The 27,909-nt window shown below is 42.1% G+C and overlaps 1 protein-coding gene and 2 non-coding genes across 3 annotated transcripts; 2 read left to right on the forward strand and 1 right to left on the reverse strand.

The window, feature by feature from the left end:
• Positions 1 to 806: 806 nt before the first annotated feature.
• FZD6 (frizzled class receptor 6) lies at positions 807 to 27,909 on the reverse strand. The gene is made up of 6 exons (XM_049773879.1): positions 27,738 to 27,909; positions 13,470 to 13,666; positions 9,596 to 10,616; positions 5,063 to 5,211; positions 3,486 to 3,920; positions 807 to 1,376 (listed from the first exon to the last, which is right to left on the reverse strand). The coding sequence occupies exons 1-6, from the start codon at positions 27,816 to 27,818 to the stop codon at positions 1,220 to 1,222; spliced, it is 2,040 nt and encodes a 679-aa protein (XP_049629836.1). The 5' UTR covers positions 27,819 to 27,909; the 3' UTR covers positions 807 to 1,219.
• LOC126009697 (U6 spliceosomal RNA) lies at positions 5,759 to 5,865 on the forward strand. Its single transcript, XR_007495915.1, has one exon. It is a non-coding gene; the product is annotated as a U6 spliceosomal RNA (small nuclear RNA).
• LOC126010489 (U6 spliceosomal RNA) lies at positions 18,656 to 18,762 on the forward strand. Its single transcript, XR_007496516.1, has one exon. It is a non-coding gene; the product is annotated as a U6 spliceosomal RNA (small nuclear RNA).

The following is a 27,909-nucleotide window of genomic DNA, read 5'->3' on the forward strand; positions in this document are numbered from 1 at the left end:
TAAAAAGAAATTATAAGTGGATTGTCAATATTATGAAACATTTGAAAAGTGCAATCAATTGCACTTAGTTTAATTTATCAAAAAGTAGCAATGCATCAGTGAATCTTTCAGGACAGTTTTACTTTAGAAAAATGTCAAAAGGTCAGGGCTAGAGAGACAGTAAAGGGGTTATGAGGCACTTGTCTTGCACGTAGCTGGCCCCAGTTCAATACCCAGCACCACATGTCATCCCTGAGCATCACCACGAGTGATCCCTGAGCACAGAGCCAGGGGGAAGCCTGGAGCATCGCCAGGCCTGGCCTAACCCCACCTCCCATTTGACTTAATGTAGAAGGTCAAGTAATAGCAAAATACAATCAACAAGATTTAGAAATCACAAGCACCTTATTTCAGTAAAATAACAGATCTGTGAACTTCCTAAAAGCACAAGATTCGCACACCTAAGCAGGTACAAGAGTGATTTTTTTTTTTTTTTTTTTTTTTTTTTTGGTTTTTGGGCCACACCTGGCATTGCTCAGGGGTTACTCCTGGCTGTCTGCTCAGAAATAGCTCCTGGCAGGCACGGGGGACCATATGGGACACCGGGATTCGAACCAACCACCTTTGGTCCTGGATCGGCTGCTTGCAAGGCAAACACTGCTGGGCTATCTCTCCGGGCCCAAGAGTGAATTTTTAAAGACGAACTCCCTTTATATCATAATGGTGCTTCGATATCTTTTGATGCTACAGAAGAAATAGAATGTAAAAGTCCTTAACAATGCTAAAATAAAATCTGAATAACATAATAAAAATCTCTGAATAGTTCTTCCCAGATCTTCTAAAAAATTTCTAAACCATATAAACTTCTTTGCAAAAATTTATAAAAAAAAAAAAGAGAAAATTTTAAATATTTCTGCCATGAAAAACTTGATTTTATACCATGAAAGTGGACAAATCTATTGTATCTTAAAATATTTTTAACCAGAGTAGAATAATTTGAAACAGAAACAAGTGAGTCCCTTACTTCTTACTCCCACGTGACTGGAAAAAAAAAAAGATGGGCTGAGACATTTTCTAGATGCATCACTGTCACTAGCAGCTCAGGAATGCAGCGAGTGAGCCCTGAAATCTGGCCTCCAGTGTAACAGTAGGCAACATGGCTTGAAGTGCAAAAGGAGCACATGACAGTTGCTGGTCACCTCCAGTGTAAGTGGACTGCTGGGAGAAATAGGGCTTCAATTCAGGTGCCTACACCTTGCTCTTCTCGAGCTTCTGGAACCAACTGTGGGAGCAGCGATGCTGAGCCTTTGAGACTACTTGGCTTAGAAGAACTGGGTACCTGTAAGTTGTTGCCCAGTGCTGGACCTGTTTCAATCACTTCACTTCTGGGGGTTGTCCTGGGTAAGAGAAAAAAAGCAGTGGTTGACAATCAGGCAAAGCACAAAGCACAAACATGATGCCTTTTATCCTGACAACAAAAGTTTCTTGCCTTGCTCCAAACCCTGTCACCTTTACTGAAAGATCATAAACTCTGCACTTGTCTGTTCATTGCAGCACTAATCATAATTGCCCAGGTTTGAAAAGAATCCAAGTTCCAAAAAGAGACGAGTAAATAAAGAAACTCTGGTACATCTGCACAATGGAATACTACACAGCAATTAGGAAAAATAAAGTCATGAATTTGCTTATACATGGATGGATATGGAGAGTATTATGCTGAATGAAATGAGTCAGAGGGAGAGCGATAGACAAAGAATGATTGCACTCATTTTTAAGATATAAAATAACAAGATAATATAGCAGTAATTCCCAAAGACAACAGACACAAGACCAGGAAGATCAGTCCATGATAGGCAGCTTGCCAGAAAGAGCAGGGAGTGCAGTAGGGCAGAGAAGGGGCCACAATGAAAATGATAGTTGGAAATGATCATTCTGGACAAGAACTGGGCACCGAAAAAAAAAAAAAACGTGATATGCACAAAAACCCTTCAGTAACAATAATGCAAACCACAGTTTCTAGAAAAAATGAAAAGAGAGAAAAAAGTCTTTCATAGAGGTAGGCAGGAGAGAGTGCAGGGGAGAGGATGAGAAGGAAATGGGGACATTTGAGGCAGGAAATGTGAAATTGGTGAATGGATGTGTGTTGGACATTGTATGACTAACACCCAATCATGAACGACTTTTTAATTATGTATTTCACAATTATTCTATTAGAGAACTAATAAAATTTTATTTAATATAAAATTTAAAAATAAAATATTAAAAAGAGGTCTTTGTTTATCCTGACAGCTCCAAATACAAAGAATTTCTTTTCAGATTTCATGTTTTCCAATTTGTTGAAATCGTGCATGATGTTTCATGGGAGAAATCCAATAGGGGAAATCCAAGACTCCTGCCCTCTGGTCAGCAAATACTGGATGGATTTCCTAGTCCAGCTCAGACAGAATCTGGGAGATGGGGGACACAAATAGATTGGATTTGGTTCTACCTTGGAGCCATTTACAAATCTGGTGACGGGACAAAGCTGTGCGTCTAATTACAGCCTCAATTCCAAGCTACTAGAGAACATTAGTTTGTGAGGGCAAAGAGAGACAATCTTGAAATCACAAAGTAGTTCATTAGCATCATGGCTGTTCAAATTTTACCCTTGTGCGGATCACCTAAGGACCACTTGGAAATATCATTATTATTTCATATTCAGAAGAAAAAAAAACCAAAACCACACTCTCGAAGTTTCTGCGTATAAAAGGACAAATACCTTGTAGGCTCTGTTCTAATTTAGTACGAATTCAAGTATAACAGCGTGGGGACCAGAGCAATAGTACAGCAGGTGGTGCTTCCTTGCACATGACTGACCAAAGTTCAATACCTGGTGTCCATGGGTCTCCCCAGGAGTGATTTCTGAGCACTGCTGGGTGTGGCAGGGAGAGCAACTGTATTGCACGCAGACGACCTGGGTTTGAATCCAGCATCCCATAGGGTCTCCCAAGCAAAAGCAGGACACCACTGGGTGTGATCTCCCCAAACAAAACTAAATACAACTAAAATCAGGGGCCGGAGAGATAGCACAGTGGCGTTTGCCTTGCAAGCAGCTGATCCAGGACCTAAGGTGGTTGGTTCGAATCCCGATGTCCCATATGGTCCCACGTGCCTGCCAGGGGCGATTTCTGAGCAGATAGCCAGGAGTAGCCCCTGAGCACCGCCGGGTGTGGCCCAAAAACAAAAACAAAACAAAACAAAATAAATACAACTAAAAATTTAAAAAGTATCATAGCCCATATTTCAGATGGCCTTAATATATGTACCAAACTTGAACAAAATGCACAAAGGCTTTTCTCTAAGCTATGAATGCAAGTAAGGAGATATTGCATTTGAGGGCGGATTGTGGGTTCAGAAACAGCACCTTATAGGACTGCCCTTGCAGATATGTCTGTCCTGAACAAGTATTGCAGCATGTTGCTGCATTCAGCAGGACTAGCACTGACGGAACCCAGAGCCAGGCTCACCTCCCTTCACTCCGGGTACTCCCAGACACGCTGATCTTGTCGTTCCCAGCAGTGCTGACCCGGCCTGTCTTGTCCACCTGCTCCGCACACAGTCTGGAGCTGGAGGCGCCGGGAGAGGCAGGCTCCCCGCTGCCATTCTGGTCCCTTAATCTTGGGGTGGCCACGCCATCAGGCCTCATGTCTCTCACTGATGTTTCTGGCGAGGTTTGGATTTCGGTGGTGGTTTCCTGTCCCAGGTAATCGTGGTTGGTGATGGCCATGGCAGAAGTGCTGTGACTGGCTGTGGCCCCAGTGCTGGTTCCCATGGACTTGGAAATCACCTTTAGCTTGTGCGAGCTTGGCTTGCCGTGCTTCTTCTGGGGTTTGACTTTAGAATTGTGCTTCAAGAAAAACTCACACGACTCCTGTAGGACTCTGCGACTTTCACTGATCGGGCTGGAAGGAAATGCAAAGACTGGATTAATGATAAGAGTCAGAGAAGTCAAGCTCTATGTGATTTATTCTTGCTAAAACCCAGGTGTGTACATACAGCCAGGGCCAGGGGAAAAAGTTCTTGGTATGCTTTGTATGCAGAAGGTCTAGGTTCAATTTGTGGCCTGAACCTCACCAAGAGTGACCCCAAACAAGGTGCCAGAGTAGCCCCTGAGCACTACTGGAGCAGCCCAAATATCGGACATACATATACATGTTTAATGTAGGAGATATAAGAAAGCTATCAGTGAAATTTTCTGTGCAAATACTGTTCACTGCTTTTGTCGATACATGTAGTAAGCTAGTAGGACATTAAATAGACAGAAAAAAATGAAGGCTCAGAAACTCAAACCAAATATAATACCATACCAAATATAACAAATGCAGAGGTAAGTTAAAAAAAAAGAAACACATATTATAACTAATGGCCTTGAAATGGAAGTCCAACTAAATGTAATTCTTCAGACTTTAAAAACACCTCTGTGAGGCCTTGAGTGCTGAAAAAGTCTTTTAAAATGGTCTTTGAGCAAACAATGGACAACAGTTACAATCTCTGTAGTACACTATCGATACAGTACATTGGACACAATGCAAGTAAATCACTAAAATAAATTATTGACTCTTACATGCAAATATTTACCTTGCTATGAGACTTTAGGTTTAAAGTTTTATCATCTTAGGCAAGGCAAATCAGTGACATTTAGGTCAGCATTGTATGAAATTAAAAACTGGAAATAAGAATCATAATAGCACATTTATAATCATATTCTATAAGTTGTCTTATACCCTGAGCCCCTTTAAACACTTATTCTTGATTATAAAGGCTATCTCTGTTACAATGCTTTGTCCAAAATAATCAAATAATGAAGTAATGATATCAGACATGATATATGTTAGGGAGAAAATAGACATCTTATCTATCATATTTCAACAAAATGTCAGGCTGTTATAAGAAATGCCACAATAAACCTAGTCTTTCAAGAAAGTGATTTTCAAATTCAAAACAATAATTGATAGAATCAAGTCAACGTAATGATGGTTTCAGGAATTTGGTCTTGCACCTATACAATACCAGATGTTCGCAAACAATTGCAATAGGATCTTACTCTCTTTTGCGATTTTGCTTAAAAAAGCCAGCCCACTCCGTGCAAGTCTTTTTGCTTCCGACCCAGAAGATAGCAGAGATGCCAACGATCAATGTCATCAAATACTTTATCATGAATAATGCCAAATCCGGTCGGCTTTCTGTTTTTTTCTACAAAAAAAGAAATCAAGAATCAAAATTTGCCTGATAAAGTGGAGAGAAAATGTTGGATCAATGTAAAACTTGAACAGAAAGTAGACATCTTCAGTTGGTTTTACTATGCTTGACATAACAATGATCAGTACTTGAAATCTAACGCAATCTTTCCAAAATGCTAAGCAAAGAATTTTTAAGCATGCAGCGAAACTCAGACCTATGAAAACACCAAAATATATTTAGGAAGGATGACCCACATTTGAGTTTGATGCCTTGACATATTTTCCCTGATGGGGATAGCAGTCTTATATGTCAAGATATGCACTTCTGGGGCCGGAGCATTGACTCAAGTGGTAAGGCGTCTGCCTTGCACATGCTAGCCTAGGACGGACTGCGGTTCGATCCCCTGGCATCCCATATGGTCCCCCAAGCCAGGAGCGATTTCTAAGTGCATAGCCAGGAGTAACTCCTGAACGTCACCAGGTGTGGACCAACAACCAAAAAAAAAAAGATATGCACTTCTAAGTACACATATTCCTTGACTATAAAAATTATACATTTTGTGCTCGCTTCAGCAGCACATATACTAAAATTGGAACAATACAGAGAAGATTAGCGTGGCTCCTATGCAAGGATGACATGCAAATTGGTGAAGCGTTCCATATTAAAAATTATACATTTTGATTTATTATAGAAAAAATTAATTTAGTCTTTATGCTCTACTGATACTTGTGTTAGAAAAGTTCAGTTGTCTGGAGTAGAAGGAATATCAGTAATATGATAAAATATCAACAATTCCTGAAAGTTAAATCATACCTTTCTTTTTTTTTTTTTTTGAGAAATTTTTATTTTTATTTTTACCACAGTGGATTACAAATCTTTCACAATAATATTTTAGGTACATAGTGACATTGAATCAAGGGTATTCCCACCACCCATGTTGTCCTCCCTCCACCCTTATTCCCAGCATACATCCCATATCTCTCTCTTTTGCCCCCTGGGCTGCTAGTATAAGTGGTCCCCTCTGTGTCTAACTTGTTGTAGATTGGGTATCGATTCTGTTGTCGTTGGCTTTGGATTTGGTGTTTAAGTCTGATCATTTTTTATTTCTACTTGATATTCATATGACTGTTTGGTCTTGGTACCCTCCATAATTTTAAGACAATTTTAAGACAGAGTTTTAAATTACACAAGTATCAAAGGACTACATATTTGAGATAATTTCTTGCAGTTTGCCCTTATGATTCTTAATATTCCTTGAAGGCTTTTCTAAACAGTAGAAATAGAACACTTTGGGCTGGAGAGATAGCAAGGAGGTAAGGCTTTTGCTTTGCATGCAGAAGGACAATGGTTCAAATCCCGGCATCCCATATGGTCCTCTGAGCCTTCCAGGAGTGATTTCTGAGAGTAGAGCCAGGAGTAACCCTTGAGTGCTACTGGGTGTGACCCAAAAACCAAAAAAAAGAAAAAGAAAACACTTTTTTTTTTTTTTGGTTTTTGAGCCATACCCAGCAGCGCTCAGGGATTCATTACTCCTAGCAGATTCGGGGGACCATATAGGATGCTAGGGACCGAATCCCAGTTGGCCACATGCAAGGCAAACACCCTACTCACTGTGCTATCACTCTAGCCCCATTATTTTTATTTTATTTTATTTTATTTTATTTATTTATTTATTTTTGGTTTTTGGGCCACACCCGGTGGTGCTCAGGAGTTACTCCTGGCTGTCTGCTCAGAAATAGCTCCTGGCAGGCACGGGGGACCATATGGGACACTGGGATTTGAACCAACCACCTTTGGTTCTGGATCGGCTGCTTGCAAGGCAAATGCCGCTGTGCTATCTATCCGGGCCGCCCCATTATTTTTAATTTAAAGTTTTGGGTGGTTTTGTTTTGGGGCCACACCTGTAAGTGCTCAGGGATTATCAGTCCCTTAAATGGCTAATTTTTCTTATTGATTTCTAGAAACTGTTGTGTTAAATAATTAACGATGGGGCTGGATGGCGGTGGATTTCTTTCCGTGCCATCCCAGTTCACATGGCTCTGCAACCTCCATGCAGTCGGCGAGTCCCAGGCCCAGGTGAAATCACTCACTCACAGTCAGGCGTCAGGAAGCAACAATTTTATTCAAGCCCTAGCCACCACGTGTGTGTGGCCTATTTCCTAACCTTTCAAGCACAGCAATATTTTGCTAGCCCTGCATCTTATTTCCTGTTAGCCATCTTCCCTTTGGGCTCCATGCTGGTCAAAGACCAGAACAAAGAAACCCAGAAGCCAGAGCGCACAGCAGCGCAGAAAGGGCAAAGAGCCAAAAGGCGCAAAAAGCGCGTGAAAGCCAAAAGGGCCGAATTCCCTTGGTTCAAGCCTTATCTAACATTTCCATGACCCCTCCCAGGAATGGGAGGGTCTAGCAGGTAAGGTTACACCTACTATCCAGTTCCCAAGACCCCTCCCAGAAATGGGTGGGTCTCAGGGTTTAAAATAGGTACACCCACAGAAACTATTTTTTTAATTAAAGAAATTATACTTGAAATGAGAATATATTTTCCTGGGTTCATTTTTATTTTGGATCACACCCCATGGTACTGGGAAGGCTATGTAAAACATTAAGAAAATTATAGTCTTCAATAGATCTAGCTATATGTAGTAGTAGTAGTTTCTCCTTCCTTTTAGTTTTCAAAAACAAAAACAAATAAACACTGAGGATTCTAGAAGCTATTGAATATAGCAGGGTCATTTTAAAGTATAGCTCCCTTTTAAATATAGAGTTAAAACAAATGATGGATAACATTACACAAATGCGTACTGAAGTGAAAAAGAGCATTATTCCCAACCATTACAGTATATAAAAATTTTTCCACGAGGTTAAAAATTAGTAACTTTCTAAAATATGAATTATTCTAACCCAGACACTGCTTCATTTGATACACTGAATATATGGTTATTAACTCACCCTCATTATAGTTAATAACCACAAATATTCAAAAAAAAAAAGGATTCAATCTAGTAAAGAAAAAAAGTAGATTTCTACTAAAAACTCAACTGAAATGCTTTGAGGAATGTTTCAAGAAGTTTACTTTTTTCCTCTTAAGAGGTCCAACTTTATATTAATTATAAAGCACAAAAATATAGTTTGTTTCAGGAGTGTGTTGTTTTCAGTTGATAGCTGATTCAGTTGAATGGAAGATAGCACTGAGGTGAGGAGAGACCCTTGGACATATCAGGACCCAGGTTCAGTGTCTCACCAAGCCCGAGCCCTGGACTATTGTCCTGGAACCATTCTGCTCAGCCTCAGGGCTTATGAGCACTGTTTGGGTGCCCTATAAAATAATATTTATGGGATGGATTAGATAAAAACCAAGTTTACTGTCTTTTTAGCCAAATACCTATAGAAGTAACCCCTGAATCCTCTGCATACTACTACCTGGGGCCATTCCTATTCCCACAAAATCAGGCTTAGCTTTTGTAGTTTCTTACTATGCAAAAAATGTAGAAAACAGGGGCCAGAGCGGTGGCACAAGTGGTAGGGTATTTGCCTTGCACGTGGCTGACCTAGGATGTCAGGATCCCCTGGCATCCTATATGGTCCCCCAAGCTAAGAGTAATTTCTGAGCGCATAGCCAAGAATAACCCCTGAGCATCACCAATGTGGTCCAAAAAAGCAAAGCAAAAAAAAAAAAGTAGAAAACAGTGGATAGAATCAAATAAAAGTTCCCCTGTTGGCTGAAAACCAAGCACTGCTCCCAATTCAGCAGACAAAACCTTGTTTCCTCTGATTCTGTCGCTCATAGCTCTTAAACTGTCTTTATAATCCATACAGTGATTTTTGAAAGAACAATTAAATGAAGCACTTTATTATTATAAACTGCACTTTATTATTATAAACTGAAGCTCAAAGCTGAAGAAATAGCATTTTGGCGGGAAGGGGGCCCACACCTGGCAGTCTTCAGTATTTACTTCTGGTTTTGTGCTCAGAGGTCACTTCAGGTGGTGCTGGGGATCAAACCTAGGTTGGCCAATAAACAAGGCAAGTGCGATTTTATCGCTCAGGCCCCAAGGGGAAAAAAAAAACTCCTGCAGTTTCAACTAAGGACCAGGGAAATCATTCTTTATGTCCATTTGGATATTCTCCTTTGAAATCTAGTTTATACATGAATGCCAAGTATATTTCCAGGGTGCACTGCCTCCATTAAAACCAGAGTGGGGGCAGGAGAGATAGGATGGTGGTATAGCATTTGCCTTACATGCAGAAGGATGGTGGTTCAAATCCCAGCATCCCATATGGTCCCCCGAACCTGCCAGGATTGATTTCTGAGTGTAGAGCCAGAAGTAACCCCTGAGCACTGCTGGGTGTGAACCCCCCCCAATAAAAAAGAATGACAGGATCAAATGACGCTCACCTGATGAGGACACGGGATGTGGTACTGGCGACAATGGTCTGACACCCACGTGAGCTCCCAGGTGACCCGGTTCATCTGCTCATAGACGTAACATCCCAGAAGTGTCACCAAGGGCACGAGGTACAGGCCGCTGAAGACACCAATGCGGATCATGAATTTCTTCAGCTTCTCTTGGTTCCGGCCATCGTTCTGTATCACTTGCCGGACATGGTTCAAGGAGACGATGCCAGCCAGCAGCAGAGAGAGCCCCACAAACACACACAGGCAAAGTGGCAGGAGAACGAAGTACCGGGACGCATCCAGGTCGTAGAGGCCGACAAAGCACACTCCACTGATGTTGTCACCTTCCACTTTGTTCATGGCCAGCAGCAGGATGGTGAGGAAGCCTGGTGCACCCCAGGCCACGGCATGGAACCACACGGCTTTCTGCTCAATGGCTTCACAACTCCACTTTCTTCCTGCAGCTAAAAACCAAGTGATGGTCAGAATCACCCACCAGACAGTGCCGGCCATGGTGAAGAAATACAGGAACATGAACAGAATGGTGCAGGCCTTATTCTGGGAGCCCAGAACAACTGTGTCCCCGGTTTCCAGCTTGTCATCGGTCTTATTATTACAGGCTGTGCTGTTGCCAAGCAGGAATCCGATAAAGTACATGAGGGACACGATGCTGTAGCAGACCGAGTAATAAATAATTGGCCTCTCTGGGTAGCGGAATCTTTGAACGTTGATGAGAAATGTGAGGACCGTGAAGAGTGTTGCACAGAGGCAAAATATGGAAACGATCCCGATAAAACTTTTTGCAAACTCGAGCTCGTCGCTTGTGAAATACATATTGGGGCACGGAGGTGCACACTGGTCGACCCCCAGAAATTTGTAGCCATGCTCTCCAGACGTTTTAAGATGTCTGGGACACCAAATGCCAATGTCTCTTGGGACATGGTCTGTCTTCTTCTGAGGACCAGGAAACAGGTTGTGCGGATCCGAAGTTATGGGAGCAGTCTCGTCGCAGTACTGCAATCTATTGAGGCGAAAAATAAAAAATAAAATAAAATAAAATAGAATAAAATGGATGATGTCAACACTGAATAGCTGTGATTTTAATGCTCTGGTTTCTAACTATAAAATAGTCCCATATGCAACCGTAATGGGCAGCAGGACATACAAATCAAAACATATGGATGCTAGTTTTGAGTTTGGTTGGAGATTACGAAATTGCCAAGAAAATTTGAGATTGTCCATGAGGCCCCAGTGCACTACTTGAGATTAAATACAAATGAATCTAAAAAATCCCTTCCCTGGCAAACAATTCATTTGTAATTAAAGAAGAATTTACTTGATTACGGTTTCCAAACAAAAAAGCATGGGGTTTTGTGCTTCTAGCAAACAAAATATAAGACTTTGGAAATAGTGCCAGAAAGACAGTACAGAGGGTAAAGCACTTGTGTTACACAATGCTCTGTATATAATTGAGTAAAGCAAAACAACATTACCGATATAGTTGAGAACGCTTTCTGGCTCTACTCCCTTTTCTGCCTCCCCAGAAATATTATATGATAAGGTTTTATTCTCACCATTCAGTTTAAAATATATTCATAAGAGCGGGTTTTTTTGTTTTGTTTTGTCTTGGTGTTTTCTTTTTTGATTTTTGGGCCACACCCGGTGACGCTCAGGGGTTACTCCTGGCTATGCGCTCAGAAGTCGCTCCTGGCTTGGGGGACCATATGGGACGCCGGGGGATCGAACCGCGGTCCGTCTCCTAGGCTAGCGCAGGTAAGGCAGGCACCTTACCTCGAGCGCCACCGCCCGGCTTTGTTTTGTTTTGTCTTGGTGTTTTCTTTTTTGATTTTTGGACCACACCTGGTGATGCTCAGGAGATACTCCTGGCTATGCGCTCAGAAATCACTCCTGGCTTGTGGGACCATATGGGACACCGGGGATTGAACCCAGGTCCATTCTGGATAAGCCACGTACAAGGCAAACACCCTAAAACTGTGCTATCACTCCAGCCCCTAAGAATGTGTTTTTTTTATAGCTATAATGTGAACTCGCATTCAGAACATTATATAAATGATACCCTACTGTATATACTACCTGGTATATATATATATATATATATATATATATATATATATATATATATATATATATTCCTTTATTGAACACCATATCTCTTGAATTTATTTATGCTGATATTGTAGGACAACTGCTGTCATTTCTCTAGTAGATAAGCACCTTCCAGCAGAATTACTCATTTTTCTAGAGAGATTTTAGCCCTTTTCTTACTTTTACCCTCAAGTTAGAAGTAATTTTTACAATCAATATTATGATGCATGATTCTTAGTTCAAAAAGTTTCTAGAGAAGGGACTTCCTTGGATGTGGGATATAAACATCCTCATCTTCACTCTATACTATTGTTTTTTAAAAATAATCCTACATTTGCCAGCAGTGCCCTCAAAGACTCTACACTTCCTTCCATTTAGTGATAAGAAAACAGAAAAGAAGCCCGCTTCCTTCCTGGATTTATTCCACTATATTCATTACATCAGTAGAACTCTTCAGTTATAAGCACTCCATATCTAGAGGAAAAAGAAGTAAAAATAACCAAGACTAATGAATGGGAGGAGGTATTAAAAAACAACAACAACAATGATTAAGTTACAAAAGGTTCAGTGAGTTGATAATAAGGTTAGTTTCCTCCCAGTTTAGGTCAAAGGCACTATCACACGCAGGATCCTGCACTACTCTCTTGTATGGTTGCAATTTTTTTTACAATGTGAATGATTTGGTTGTTCCCTGTCTCCTGAGCCCAAGAACCAAGTTTGGTCTTGCTCACCATTGAGCATGTCAAGCATATTACCTAATGTACAAATCACTCGTAGGGGACTCATGGGACCATATGTGGCTTTAGGGATGAAACTTGGGTTGGCAGGCAAGATCTCCCTGCTGTACCGTCACTCTGGCCCCAATATATTTGATTTAGGTCATTCTTTTTTTTTTTTTTTTTTTTTTTGGTGGTTTTTTTTGGGTCACACCCGGCAGTGCTCAGGGGTTATTTCTGGCTCCAGGCTCAGAAATTGCTCCTGGCAGGCACAGGGGACCATATGGGGCTCCGGGATTCGAACCAATGACCTCCTGCATGAAAGGCAAACGCCTTACCTCCATGCTATCTCTCCGGCCCCCTGATTTAGGTCATTCTTATTATAGGCATCAAGGGATATTCTTTTGTAGTTTTGATTTGTATTTCCATGATAATAATTTATGTTGAACATTTTTTTCATCTACTTGTCAGTCACTATTCTTTATTCATGTCCTTTGATTATTGTTTTCATTGCGTGTTTTTTGGTGTTGTTGCGTTGTGAATTCTTTATATTCTTTGTATGTTAACCTTAGTTGATAGATACTGTGCACATATTTTTTTTTATTATCAATTCCTAGGCTGCCTTTTTCTTGAGGTAATTTATTTTGCTGTGTAAAACATTTTAATTTGACAGAGTCAAATTAATTTATCTTTGTTTCATTTGTCCTTAGAATTGAATTTCTGAATATATCTTTAATATTGAGGTTTTGAAATGTGTCATTTTTGTTTTATTATAGTATTTTTGTTTGTTTTGGGTTTAACATCTAAGTCTGGCATCAATCAAATTTGATTTAAAATTTGTATATAGTGTTAAATAGTACTAATTCTTCATTTTTAAGAATGTGGCAGTTTTCTCAGCACCATTTGTTAGAGGTTTTCTATTAAAATTGTTGTTTTCATTTGGAAAAAAAAATAAAATAAAGTTGATCAGTTATATTCCAGAAAACTAACCTACTGTTTAAAAAAAAAAAAAAAAAACATTAGTAGTTTTTCTATCCAAAAGCATAACTTACTGATCACACTGAAGTTCCTTAGGCCATCGGATCCCGAAAGTGTCGATTAGTTTTTTGCAATCAGAATATACTTTCTCGCAAAATTTACGACAGAGTGGAGCCACTTGAATTTGTTCAGTGCAGGTTGGTACAAAAGCTTTGCAGAGGAAAGTTTCGACGTTTGGTGAACATTCCAGATTTGCAAGAGGAAGAAAATGCTATAGGGGAAAGCAGCAAGATAAAGTGAATAAACATTTTCATGACAAAGAGCTTAAATGAACTGATTGACTGTTGGAAGGAAATAGAGAAAACTCTTGAACAGGGCGCCTGCAGCCTTGTCCTCCCCCCACTGCACCATGAAAATTCACACTTCACTTCCCGACTCGCTCCAAAATTCAATTACTAGTTGCCTGTTGCTGATTGGAAATCTTATCAATAACTGAGGCTGTTGGCATTTTATCTGTTTTAGTCATAATATTCTTTATTCTAACAATAAAGCTACACTAAAGTAAACATGAAGAAAATCTTACAAGAAAATATATTCATAGGACTGTTTTGTGCTTATTGTTAGCTATTTTTTTAGATTTGGGGTCACACCCAGTAATGCTCAAGGGATACTCCTAGTTCTGTGCTCAGGGGACAATATGGAATGCTGGGGATCAAATCTGGATCAGTGGTGTGCAAGGTGAACACCTTACATGCTGTATTTGTCTCTGATCCTGTACTGTGAGTATAGAACCATTGATTGTTTCTAAGATCTGTGTAAGTTCACCCTCATGGTTCAAATGGTCTGAAGCAGACCCTGAAATACCCCATCGCTGTACTAAGCAGTCTGGAGAATGAAGGAAATGCTCAGAACATTTCCTTCAAGAACAGCCTAAAGACAGAACAAGGGTCCTGAGAACATGGTGCACTCAGGGCAAGAAGCTCAATGTGGCTGGAATCTGAGGTCCAAGATTCCATCAACAACAAAGAGGAGATGAGAGGGTAGATCACTGGATCTGATCATGAAGAACAAAATTGACAAGCCTCGCTATTCGGGTTTGATTTATTCATTCTAGGGCCAGGAGCCCTCCTAGCAATTCTCCAGTAACCAGCTCTTGGTACCAGGGCCACAGCACTAGAACCCGAATATGCTATCTCCCAGGCCCTGAGATTTTCAAGGGACAAGATAGCATTGCAGAGTTGGAAGTGGGAAGAATCCAGAACTCCAATTTGAAATACTAATTGCACACGTGCTGAAGCTGTGAGCAACCTCCTGTGGGACTGGGGTGGCAGCACTAACTATCCCAATAAGTCTGGTGCCTATAGAGTTCAAGTGTCTCCACATCTGATTCTGGGGTAGAAAGGATGGCCCAACACTTTTGTTGTTTTGGTGATGCTCAGGGCTTGCTCCTGGCTCTATGCTCAGAGATCACTCCTGGCAGGTTTAGGGAACTATATGTGGTGCTAGGGACTAAACCTGGACAAGGCAAATGCCCTTCCTGCTGGACTAGCTCCTGCTTGACAACCCAGACCCACAGTTACTACAGAAACTGATCTTCTATAGTTATGGTGGCTGTTAGTCAGCATTGAGAACTACAAGGGCTGAATGGATGAAACTGTCACATGGATTGCTACAGGAAAGCAATTTTCTTTCAGAACAAACAGAGAGTTGCCATCTTTGTTTAATTTCCCCAGAAAACCAATATAGGCTGATGGAACAACACAGATGGGAATGGCATCGGCAGAAGGTAATCAGAGTGAAGAACTCAGAGATCTTCCGAGGTGGAGAGATAGGTATACAGGGCAGGGCAGTGAGCAGGGAACCAGGGAAGGCAGCTACTGTTGGTTGGTGGATAGGCACAACTTTTCACAAGCAAACAGACTGGTGCATTACAGAAATCACTCCCAAAACTTGAAGTTTAGCCTTTACCACAAGCAGTAAAAAATAAAAAAAAAAATGCTATGAACACATCATGGAGTCAGATCCAGTGAGCGAGAGGTACCAGACCATTTTTGTATGTGTGTGTGTGTGTGTGTGTGTGTGTGTGTGTGTGTGTGTGTGTGTGTTGCCAAGAATTATTGAAGTATTTCTTTCTCTTGTTCCATGTAGCACAATTTTTGGTTCAAAACTTCCTCAGTGTTCACATTACCAGGCATATGTAAGATTCCACACTGCTGACCCCATACTTGGACTGTGTTGACTTCTTTAAGAGATTAAAGAGAGATAGCACAGCGGTGTTTGCCTTGCAAGCAGCCGATCCAGGACCAAAGGTGGTTGGTTCGAATCCCGGTGTCCCATATGGTCCCCCATGCCTGCCAGGAGCTATTTCTGAGCAGACAGCCAGGAGTGACCCCTGAGCACTGCCGGGTGTGGCCCAAAAACCAAAAAAATAAAAATAAAAGAGAGAGATTAAAGACTAGTAAATGAAGTAGCAGAAGCACAGCTGCTCTGACTGAAAGCTTTCCCCTCTCTGCACTTCTCTCTCTCTCTCTCTCTCTCTCTCTCTCTCTCTCTCTCTCTCTCTCTCTCTCTCTCACTCCCCACTCTCTCTCTCTCACTCCCCACTCCCTCTCTCTTCTCACTGCACCCCTGTTTTCCTGCCTGAGACCTCTTCCAGAGACTAGTTTGTAGGCCACTGGACTCATCCAAACCTCAGATTAAAGAAGAGAAAAAGGATCCCCTTTCTTACTAAAACTGTAACTGAATCCCCTAAATGTTCTCTGACTAGAATTAAAGTGTCCTTATCTCTGCTCTCAGGCAATTATTGTGATAATGTCAGCGACTTCTCAGAAACCAGAGCCTAGGTCTGCTCTGTACTTAATAGGCATGGCCACAGGCTTGGTGCTTTCTCAGCCCCCTTCCAGCCACTGGAGGACGAAGGTGAGGACCCAGGGGAGGCACCCTGAGCAGTGATGTGGGGGACTGAGCTCTGATCTAGGTCTGAAGTGTCCCAGGTATTTTTCATTCCCATGCCCTTGCTTCTCCTCAAACACTACCCATCTGCAGAACACAAGGAGATAGATATCAGACAGGGAGAAGGGAAGAAGATATCAAAGGAGGCTCAGGGGCTCTCACATGATACAAAATCCAAACCCAGAATGTTCTCACAACACATAATTCAAACATTAAAAAACTCAAACTGTCACCATCCAGACCAATGTTGCTATTGATCTCTGAAGTCAGTGATTTGGGAACAAATTATTTTAGAACAAGTAATGGCTCTTTAACTAGTAAGTAGATGATCTCTTATTGAGTGCATCCAGTCAGTTCAAAACAATAAACAGAAAGATCTTGCTTCCCTAATTGTTTATTTGGGGAAGACTCAAAATCTCACCCTATTATCAACCTAGGGTTGATAATATCAATATCAATCTATCATTCAGTGAATGCTCTGGAGAGCTATGAGTAGAGCTCTGCTCCTTGTCTCTGCAGCTGCTGCTTTTCTTCTTCCTTAGTGACACTTGTTTCACTCTCTCAATCATCCATGACCTTCTCCATGGTCTTCTGCACCAGTTTCTCCTTTTCCAATGGCATTCTTTAAGAAGGCCTAACTAAGCATATTCAACTACAGGTCACAAAATCAAATAGGACAAGTGCTTTTAAGAACTGACTACTCGGGCCGGAGAGATAGCATGGAGATAGGGTATCTGCCTCGCATGCAGAAGGATGGTGGTTCAAATCCCAGCATCCCATATGGTCCCGAGCCTGCCAGGAGCGATTTCTGAGCATAGAGCCAGGAGAAACCCGAGCCCTGCCTGTGTGACCCAAAAACAAAAACAAATAAAGAACTGAGCACTCAACAATGACTACAATCATACTGTTGATTATTATTGTTTTTTGGTTTGGGGCCCACACTCTGCTCAGGGATTACTCTTCATTCTGCACTCAGGAGTCACTCCCAGTGAGCTCAGGGGACCATATGGGATGACATGGAATCAAACTCAGTTTTGCCACATGCTAGGCAAATGCCCTACCTGCTGTAATATCACCTGATTAGAGTTTTGATGCTGAGAGGAATGAAAGGGAGGTCCATTCATAGAAATTGTAACCCTACAGCTATTCTTTGTGAAATCTTACCTACAAGAAAGACCCTCCCATTTCTGGGAGGGGTCTTGGGGAGATTATAAGAGATTTTGCCTGGATAAGGTTGGAGAGAGGAGCAGGAGAAGAGATGGCTGAAAGAAGTTAAGACGCAGGGCAAGCTAAGGATGGCATGTGCTTAAATAGGTTTATGATATAGGCCACACATGTTGGCCAGGGCAAATAAAGATGTATCTCTCCTGAAGCCTTTCTGTGGATGAGTTTTCTACCCGCCACTCTCCTGAACCCAGATACCCGCCGGTTGGAGAAGTTGGAGCCACGTGGCCTGGAACGGCACAGAAAGGCACCTCCATCCATCCAAGCCCATCCAAAGGACCTTCTTTATTAATTAATTCAACAGGAATCACCAGGCAGAAATCTCAGAGTAGCTCCTATTAGTACTGGCAGGAAGGAGGAAGATGACAATTAAGATGGCGGCTCGGAAGCAAAGAAAAAGCCTGTAGGACTTCCCCGAGTTTAATCCCCAGTACCACCTGGACCCCTGAGTGGCACCAGGCATAGCTCTTGTGCTCCCACGTATCACTGGCACCAGCCAGCCCCACCTCACTAATGTGAGCAAGCATGGTAAGGTGTGGCCCTTCCCCGAAAAAGGTACAACTCACATCATCATTCTGGAAAACCAACCAGAGCCAAACAGCCAAGAGAAACAGACAATGAATAGCCAAATGCGTGGGAGTACGTTTTATCTTCCTGGTTGGGAGTGTGACATTGCTGTGATCCTGGCCCTGCAGTCAACTACCTGTCCCTGTGGTAAATCATTTTCCACCTGAAGAACCTTAGAACACTCATTGGTGGGAAAAGCACAGCGCTGATAAGCTCTAAGATCACTCACAGCATTGAATGTTTATGGAGAAGGTAGGAAAAACATGAGCGGGAGGGGTGTGAGACATGTTTCAAAACAACTGAAGCTCCAACAAGGCCACTTTCTCCTTGGCAACCCCCCCCACCCCACCCACAAACACACACACACACCCAGCACAGCCTGAATGATCCTGAGTGCGAAGCCAGGAGTAATCCCTGAGCAACATCAGCTATGGCCAAAAACCAAAACCAAACGAAATTAAAAAAAGGGTGCTAGATTAAGGTGGAAAGACGACTATTTTAAAAAAGGGCAAAGAATGTGCTCGCTTCGGCAGCACATATACTAAAATTGGAACGATACAGAGAAGATTAACATGGCCCTTGCGCAAGGATGACACGCAAATTCGTGAAGCGTTCCATATTTTTCCCTAAAAAAAAAAAAAAGGGGCAAAGAAATACTAATGAGTCTTGATATGATGAAGTTTAATAACTAGGTAGACTTTTGATAGAGGATCTATCTAAATCTAATTCATTTTAATTTTGCAAAGCTTAGTATATATATTTCAATACTCTGATGTAGTAATACAACAATCACCAAGTCTTCTTCTGGTAGACAATACTTGGGATTTTTAGAGAATAGTGATACCAATGAAACCATTTGGTTAACAGCACCTCTCCAGAATAAGAATGTCTTAAGCAGCTTTCATTAACAGGGAAGGCCAGAGAGATAGCATGGATACCATGGAGGTAAGGCATTTGCCTTTCATGCAGAAGGTTGGTGGTTTGAATCCCGGCATCCCATATAGTTCCCGAGCCTGCCAGGAGCAATTTCTGAGCATAGAGCCAGGAGTAATCCCTGAGCACCACCAGGTGTGATCTAAAAAAACAAAAACAAACAAACAAACAAAAAAACAGGGAAGGCACTTCTCCAAATGTGGTCTCTACAGAATTATGCCACCTCATCTCCAGCTCTGGCCCGGCCCCTCTCCCCTGACTAGGGCCACAGGCTTTTCTCTGGGCAGAGCCTTTCAGCACATCCCAGCCTCACAGCCTGAGTCTCTGAGCACTAGCAAGAAACCAAATCTTCCTCCAATTGCAAAAATCTTCAATCAGATTCACCAATTTGGCAATTTGGGAAGGGGAAGTTCCCTGACGTGCATTTTAACAGGTTCTTTCGATCTTTCTGGTGTGCACCAAAATTAACTCTTAGCCCTTCAGTTTCTGTGACTTTATTTCATTGTCAGAAATTCTAATGCAGTATTTTCTTAAGTGGGGGGTGGGGGGTTTTTGCCTTCCTCTTGGGGTGGTTAGAACTGTTGGAGGCTTGGTAGCAGCCTCACGCATGATGTGGTGCTTTCTAGTTTGTTCACTTAAAAGAAGGCAGATTTCCAGGGGATCACTAAATAAATTTTGTATGTTTTTTTTTTTGGGGGGGGGTCATACCTGGCTGTGCTCAGGAATTATTTCTAGCTCTGAACTCAAGAATCACATGGGACGCCAGGGATCAAACCCAGGTCAGCTATAAACAAGGCAAATGTGCTACCTGATATACAATCACTGCAGCCCCTAATTTTTTTTTTTCCTGAAAAAGCCAAGTAAGTCTGGTGGCCTCGGTTGACCATGACATCACAATCATGTAATGGCGAGGCCTGTGTTAGATAGGGCAGGTTTCACATGAATGAAGCTCAGGGTTTAAGCTGTAACACCACATATACATAAAACATAAAATAAAATTAAACAGTAAGCAAAATCTCGTGAAATTAAATCTATTCTTTGAAAAAGCCAGGGTCAAGAAGATAGCTCAAAGAGCTATGACACATGCTTTGCCCACTCTACTCTACTCTTTGAGTAGCCCCTGATTACCACCAGGTATTGCTCATCCTTCCCCCAAGAGGCCAATGTAAGGCCATATGAGATTAGCTATACACAACATTTTTTTTAAATAAATGGAGAACCTTCCATGTTTGGGGTTCCTTTTTTGTATTTGTTTTTCTGGTTTTTGGGTCATATCAGGTAGCTCTCGGGAATCACTCTTGGCAGGCTCGTGGGACCATATAGGATGCAAGAGATCAAATCTGGGTATTCCACTACCCACTGTGCTATCGCTCCAGCCCCTTCCATGTTGCTTTGGCCCTAATAGATACTGGGCACATCTGTAGGACATCTGGAGACAACTAACCCACATAGTAATGAGCTAGGTGTCAGCCCACTCACAGACTCATGTCAGATGCACCCACAGCATTCTAGTTTTAAGTAGTCCAAATGGCAGACTGTAAAGAAGGGGAAAGCAGCAAATATGTGGACAACTCATACTCTAAATGCTACCCTCTGCTACACTCTCACCTTTTTATTACAACACACACACACACACACACACACCTATGGCTTCAGAATGCTGCCCTCCAGCCACCTCACCCAGAAGAAGCTCTGCTCTGACTTTCACACTGAGTCAACACGGTCACAGGACTCAACTAGCTCATCTCTGTGGCGGATAGAGAGACAGTGTGAGGGAAGAGATAACCAGGGCTGAAGAGATATGATCAGGAGAGAAGAAAAGCAGTTTGTGAACAAACTTCTCCAAAATAAGTACCTGATGTGAAAAAAAAAGGTGACTTATAAACGCAAATCCAAATCTCCAATGATAGGTGTGGGGTAATGAAGCCAGGCTGTCCACATAAATACAGATCATGTAATCCAGTGAACGGATGTCAACCAGTCTTACCCATGATTATACTAGTATTTGCTCAAAGGATGCAGGGACAACCATGGTGGAAAAAAGTGCAAGATCCAATCCTTGGATTTTTCCTCCCTGACTCTTTTTACAAATCAAATTGTGGGGAGTATAGTTAGGTAGAGAAAAGGACACTATGGCAAAGAGAGTTGGAAATAATCACTCTGGACAAGAACTGGGTGCTCAAGAAAAGGAAAGTAATATGCATAATACACCTTTGGTAACCATATGCAAACCAGTGTCTAAAAGAAAAAAAGGGAAAGAGAGAGAAAGAGAGAGAGAGAGAGAGAGAGAGAGAGAGAGAGAGAGAGAGAGAGAGAGAGAGAGAGAGAGAGAGAGAGAGAGAGAGATTTGTTACAAAGGTAGGCAGGGGAAAGACAGGATGGAAATGGGAACATGGTGGCAGGAAATGTTCACTGGTGAAAGGTATTGTACACTCTATGACTGAAACTCAATCATGAACCACTTGGTAACTGTGGAAAGAAAAATAAAACAACTGGATCATGAACAACCTTGTAAATCACAGTATTGAAATAATTTTAAAAATTAAAAAAAATCAAACTGTAGGGATGGTCCAGAGATTAAGGAGGGAGTTTACCTTGCAGACCCCTGGCCTGGCACCATCCACATCTTGTCCCCTGACTACCACCAGGGGTAACTCCTGAGCTCAGAGCCAGAAATAGCCCCCTGAACACTGCCAAGTGGGGCCCCCATGCCAAAAACCACACCAAACCAAAACAAAGAACATCCTAGATCCATTCTATTAAATTGGCCTTGTGCCCAGCACAGAGCCACTCAGCTGACCCCGATTCACTGACTCAGGAGCAGACAAAGAACTTTTCCTTTTACAAAATCCCAAATGCAGGTGCTCAGGGTTTCTGCGGTTAAAACACAGCTGGAACAACCACATGCCAGGACACTCATTATTTTTCTTGTCTGTGGGACACAGTGGCTCACTTTCAAAATAGTTGCAGTGACTTCAGAAAGCTTTCCCTGAGAAATAAGATCAGTCATGCCAAGCTTTCTTTCCTAACACCTGGGAATAAAAGAGTAGAGGGAAATGGTGGGGAGGAAGGAATGGATGACACAGAAAAGTATGTCTGTGAATGCGATTTTAAAATACCGCCCAATATTGGCTGCTCTTTAATTCCATGTTCTCCCCTGAACATGTATCTCGCTAGCTTGTCTCTGTTTCTGTGGTTGCTTATTTCCACTCTCTCAAACACTTATTTCCCCATCTTTCTAAGCAAGTTTGTTCAATAATAACTATCTTTTTTTTTTGCTAAAAGAGAGAGAGAGAGAGAGAGAGAGAGAAATTTGCCTCCCCCCCCAAAAAGAAAATTTTGCCCAATAGAAACACATTTTTCCTTAGAAGTTTATTTATACAGTCTCCTCCATCCTTTTATTTTCAATAGACTCGAGACCTTTAAAGAAGTGCCCAGTAACAGGTGGAAAGGAAAGGGTGGTTTTCTTTGGCTCACGGCCCTTGAGAGAGTTCAAAAGCAGTAGGGCCTCGGACTGTTCTCAGCACAATAATGACCCGCTTTTGCCTCAACCCCAGTGGAGGTGATTCACTTAGAAAATACAACATTCCTGTTTCCTTTTTCCCTAGATCAATCTCAGAGCTTGGAGGATGAAATCACTCTCTCGAGGGACACCAGTCTCACCATGCGAGAAATAACATTCTAGGGAGGAAACAAAAAGGCCACACAATGGAAAAGCAGTGGTCATTTGTTTTTGCACCCGCAGAGTCCTGCCTTCCCACTACAGCGCCTGGCCACTCTTCAGAACTGTGAATGATTAACCCTTGGCAACACAGGAGACTTTAAATTGAGGAGCAACTGGAGGGAAAAAAAAGTGGAAGCATTTTTAGCAATCTCTGAAACGGAGAACCAGGGCACTGGCCAGACTCTCGGCTTGGAAATAAATTGAACTAAAGAAATTTTACATGCAAAATAAGACAACATGCTAATCATTGAATAAGAATCTGGGGCTGGAGTGATAACACAGAGGTAGGGTGTTTGCCTTGCATGCTACTGATCCAAAATGGACCCGGTTTCAATCCCCGGCATCTTAATATAGCCTCCTGAGCCTGCCAGGAGTGATTTCTGAGTGCAGAGCCAGAAGTAACCACTGAGTACAGCCAGATATGCCCTCCCCCCCTCAAAAAAAGAAGCACCATGAGGGCCAGAGAGAGAGAGAGAGAGAGAGAGAGAGAGCACAGGGAGCTTTCCCCATCTGGTTCCTAGAGCCCCACCAGAAATGTTTCCTGAACACTGCCACGCTTGGCAATATACTCCTGGCTCTGTGCTCAAGGATCACTCCTGATGATCTCTGGAGAACACTTGGGGTGCTGGGGATTGAACATGAGTTGGCCATGTGCAAAACACATGCCCTGTCTGCTATGCTATCACACTAGTCCCTGAATACCTTCAGTACTTTTGGAGTGTCGAGTGAACTGATTACACAGCCAGGGACAAAAAGTGAGAGCTTGGAGTAGGGAAGCAGGGAAGAAAAAGCCCTTAGGAGGAGGCTGTGTGCAGAGGGGGAGCAGAAGGAAAAAGGAATGGGGACTTAGGTGCTACTAATAGGCAGCTTTGACAGTAGCAAAGTGTGTAACCAGAGAAGGAATAAGGAGGAGGCTTATCCCGAAAAGTTGGGTATCCATGAAGCAACTGCAAGGCCACGAGATTAAGAACTGTCCTGGAGGCCTGAAGAGAAAGCACAATGGGGAGGATGTTTGCCTTGCAGGAAACTGACCAGGCTCGATTTCTAGCATCCTATATCAGGGGTGGGCCGCATGCAGCTCCCGGCCAAAATGAATGTGGCTCTTTGCCTCTTGTCATGATTTTGTATACTGTGGCTCTTTGCCAAGTTTGGATTTTGTTCTGCTGTTTCTGAGGAGGGACCTCTGAAGAGAGATCTCCGAACGCGTAGTCCTGCCACCAGGCTGCGTCATCCCGTCTCCCATCCCTCGGAAACAACTGCATGGGCCAGTCTGCGGGGGACCCGTGTGTCACATGTTGGGTCACATCTGGCCGTTAGTTCTTAGTGTGGAGGACGCAGCACACCCTCACCATCACTGCAGGATTTTTACCCTCACTCAAAATGGCAAAATGCATTATGTGTTTAATATATTATTGTTAAAATTAGATGCTTTTGTGTGAGTGTTTGTCTGTTTTGGCAGGTCACTGTGTGGTGTGGCTCTTTGACTCTCACAGTTTAAAATTTTGGCTCTTTGTGTCGAACTTGTTCACCATCCCTGTCCTATATGGTCCCCCCAGCCCATAGGAGTGAGTCCTGAGCATTACACCAAGAGTAACTCCTGAGCACTCCTGCCAGCCAGGCACATGTTATACTGCTACAGCAGTATCCCAACCCCAATCCCAGAGGTAAAACTTAACCCTAAAGCAAATGTTCAATTTGCATCTTAATAAAACCACTTGGCATCTCCCCAAGGGGTGAGAGGGGTGGTTAGGAATTTTATTTGTGATATGAAGATGTTGACATTTTTAAAACAGACTCGTCAGCATCAAAACAAGAAAGGAAATGCTGAATGGAAGGGAAATTTCTCTTGAGTTAGCATGAACATGAAAATTGCAAAGTAGCAGCACAGACAAATTAACACAATATATTTTGAATCTTAGGAAATACCTTAGAAGTAGTCCTTAAGATCCAGGATTTAAAAAATCCAAATCATGTCCTTAAACATGGCCATTGTGGTCCATATGGAAAGAGAGAGACCACAGTCTCTTAGAATGCTCACACCAGGGCTGGAGAGATAGCATGGAGGTAGGGCATTTGCCTTCCATGCAGAAGGTTGGTGGTTCGAATCCCGGCATCCCACATGGTCTCCTGAGCCTGCCAGTAGCGATTTCTGAGCGTAGAGCCAGAAGCAATCCCTGAATGCTGCCAGGTGTGACCCCACACCCCCCCAAAAAAAAGAATGCTCACATCTTGATTGAATCATTGAATCATCACTTCTCTAGGTTTGTTTCTTCATCAATATAATGAATAGCTCAGTCAGGAGCCCTTAATCTACGTTATAAATAAGTATTTCAATCTAATTAGTTTCATTTCCTCTATAACCCCACCTACCCTTTCTCACATTTCAAAACACTTCTTGAGACATAGTCAATAACATAAAAAGACTGCTGTGGTACTTTTTGTCTATTTCTTTTTGCTACCCACACCCAATTTGCTTAGACTCACTGCTGGGGTTCAGGAGACCACATGGGTGTCAGGAAATACACCCAGGTAGGATATATATACAAGAATATATTATTGCTTCATAGCCCCTTTCCCAGGATACGTAAGGTTACTTGCAACCCCTCAAATGACAGGATTGTGGTATTCAACACAGGAATGAAAAGAGGGCACAGTTGAGAAGGTATAAGGAAGGGACAATAATATAATACTATGCACCCAAAACAAAACAAATTAGTAGAAACACAAGGGAACTAAAAAGTGACTCAAAATTATTCTGCTTTTAACTTATCCCGACCTCCTCAACCTACCATCCAGCCCTTATTTTTCTTCAGTAAACTCAGGTTAATGGTAGCATCAAACAACTACTTGATGGCTTTCTCTTATAGTCTTAAATCTGCCAAAGTATCATTTATAAGAGAAGTGATTATTCAGTAACAGCTATGAGAAAGTTTAGCTAAAAGCTAATTACATAATGAATGAAGAGACTAGAAATGTCAGCATCCAAGTCAAGAACAAAAAGGCCTTCCTGATAATGTCCAAACACGCAACAAAACTACATGGGAAAGAAGGGAGATAAAGACAAAAAAAAAAAAGAAATCACTTCTTAGTTTTCAGCCAGAAACAATTGTTTTTTAAAAAGACAATGAAGAACCAAAACTAGTTCTTATCTTAGTTAGTTCTTAAAGTTACAGGAATTCTGGTGGGGGATGGTGAAAAGGAAGAGAGCACAGAGGGCTGAAGTGTTACCAAAAAAAAAAAAAAAAAACACTGCAAATTCAAATCAGTCCAAATAAACTATAGCAAGAAATATCTCTGATAAGGAATTCCTGGCTCAATGAGCTGAATGAATCAGTTCAGTGTTAGCAGTCAAGCTTAAAATTATACAGCTACTACACAGAAAGGAAAACATTCGAAGAATGATTTAGAAGTCATGGGCTATAAAACATTATCAGGAAAAGTCTGACCGAATGAATAAAATGAGCCCTTGAAGATACTCGCACTGTATACTTTGCTTTCAGTAGACACATCTATCCATTGCGATGGTTCCTATGAGTCAATGAAAATTCTCACTGCATTATGGCTCAATCTTCAAAATGCCATTTTAGGGGCCTGAGTAGAGTGGGGAGAGGGCTGGCCTTGCACATGCAGATCTAGGTTCAAACCCTGGCATTCCATAAGGTCCTCTCAGATCTGCCAGGACTAACCCCTGAACACCACCAGATGGGGCCCAAAAACATCTTAGCCCAGGTGGAAAATCCACAAAAGTTTACCGCGGTATTTGTATTCTTTAATAGTACCTTGACTTAGTAATTAGTAAGTACTAAGTAAGTACCTGAACTTAGTAATCAGGTCCTCCCATTTTAGACTGGCATCTCCAATGAAGTGGCCAGACAACTATTCAGGGAAACAATGAAAGACTTTGAAAGTTGCCAGATCAAGCTGGTGGATTTCTAGTGTCTTTATTACAATTGGAGAGGTTTCCCCTCAGCAATATCTGAAGGAAAAACAACACAAGCCACCTTCAAGTGCTTAGTTTTGTTTTATTTTTCTGGGGGAAGAGCTGCAAAGGAATTTGTCTCTCCTTCCTGGGATTGTCAGGTCAGATCTGGGCAGGCGGGCAGGCGGCTCCATAACCACAGGTCGGGGCTTTTTCCCACACTCCTGACCAATTGGCCTAAGGCCTCAGCCCACGCAGGTACTTGAGACTCCTCCTCCCCCTGAGGTTCAAGTATCTGACAAGGAAAACTTAAGTGTTACTTGTTCTTTTTTTAAAAAGTCACTGGTTAACAGGGTAGCCACAGTCCCCAAGCTTTCTAAAAGTAGATTTGTTCAGAAAATAGTGTCGAGTGCCCTTAGGAGGCCCCCCTAAGGAAAATACAAGTGGGCCAGGTATTACAGACTGCATGGTTCAGGGAATGAAGTAGGAAATATTCAGAATTTGTATTTCCAGAAGAATAACTGATTAAGGAAAGCAGAATATTTGCCAGGAGCAAGCCCTTTCAAGAATCATCTATATACAAAGAAACTCCTAGCTGAAGAAAATTCACCAGGGACCAGAGAGAGTATAGGGCTAAAGTACTTGGTGGACCTGGGTTCAAATCCTGAGCCCCTCCAGGAGTGATCTTTGAGCACAAAATCAGGAACAAGCCCTGAACACCATGGAAAGTGACATCCACCCAACTCCCTGGGGAAAAAAAAAATTCACTACTAAAAGGGATCTAAGCACACAGAAAACTATCTTTGCTGAGTAGGTGCCAAGGTTAGAGTTTGTATTATCTGCAGCTGGGTGTTTAGTGAAGCTAACTTATTTTTAAGGATGCATTGAAAATAGGACTGGTGCACAACTTGCTAAAATGCCTACTTTTGCTTTTATTTGAAAAGGTGTCAGGTAGGCACGATTTGACTATTTGATCTGAGCGGAAACGATCAATGCTTCTTTTGAAAGTTCCTGCAAACTCACCTTCATTTCCACCGCCGCCGTATTCTGGTCATAATGGCCCATGAGGTTGGGGAAAAAGGTCATGTTGTAGGTCATCTTCATGCATCGGGGCACAATGATGGGCTCACAGGTAAACAGGCTATGCCCTTGCACGAGGGGGAACAGAGCACAGGCCCACAGGACCACACACCTT

The sequence above is a fragment of the Suncus etruscus genome, chromosome 5 (assembly GCF_024139225.1).
Source record: "Suncus etruscus isolate mSunEtr1 chromosome 5, mSunEtr1.pri.cur, whole genome shotgun sequence".
NCBI lineage: Eukaryota > Metazoa > Chordata > Mammalia > Eulipotyphla > Soricidae > Suncus > Suncus etruscus.

Coding starts and splice junctions, on each gene's coding strand:
- FZD6 (XM_049773879.1), bottom strand. CDS start 27,818: ATGAAGATGACCTACAACATGACCTTTTTCCCCAACCTCATGGGCCAT. Junction 10,617..13,469: donor AAGGAACTTCAGTGTGATCA/GTAAGTTATGCT, acceptor TCGCCTCAATAG/ATTGCAGTACTGCGACGAGA. Junction 1,377..3,485: donor AGTACCCGGAGTGAAGGGAG/GTGAGCCTGGCT, acceptor TCTCTTACCCAG/GACAACCCCCAGAAGTGAAG.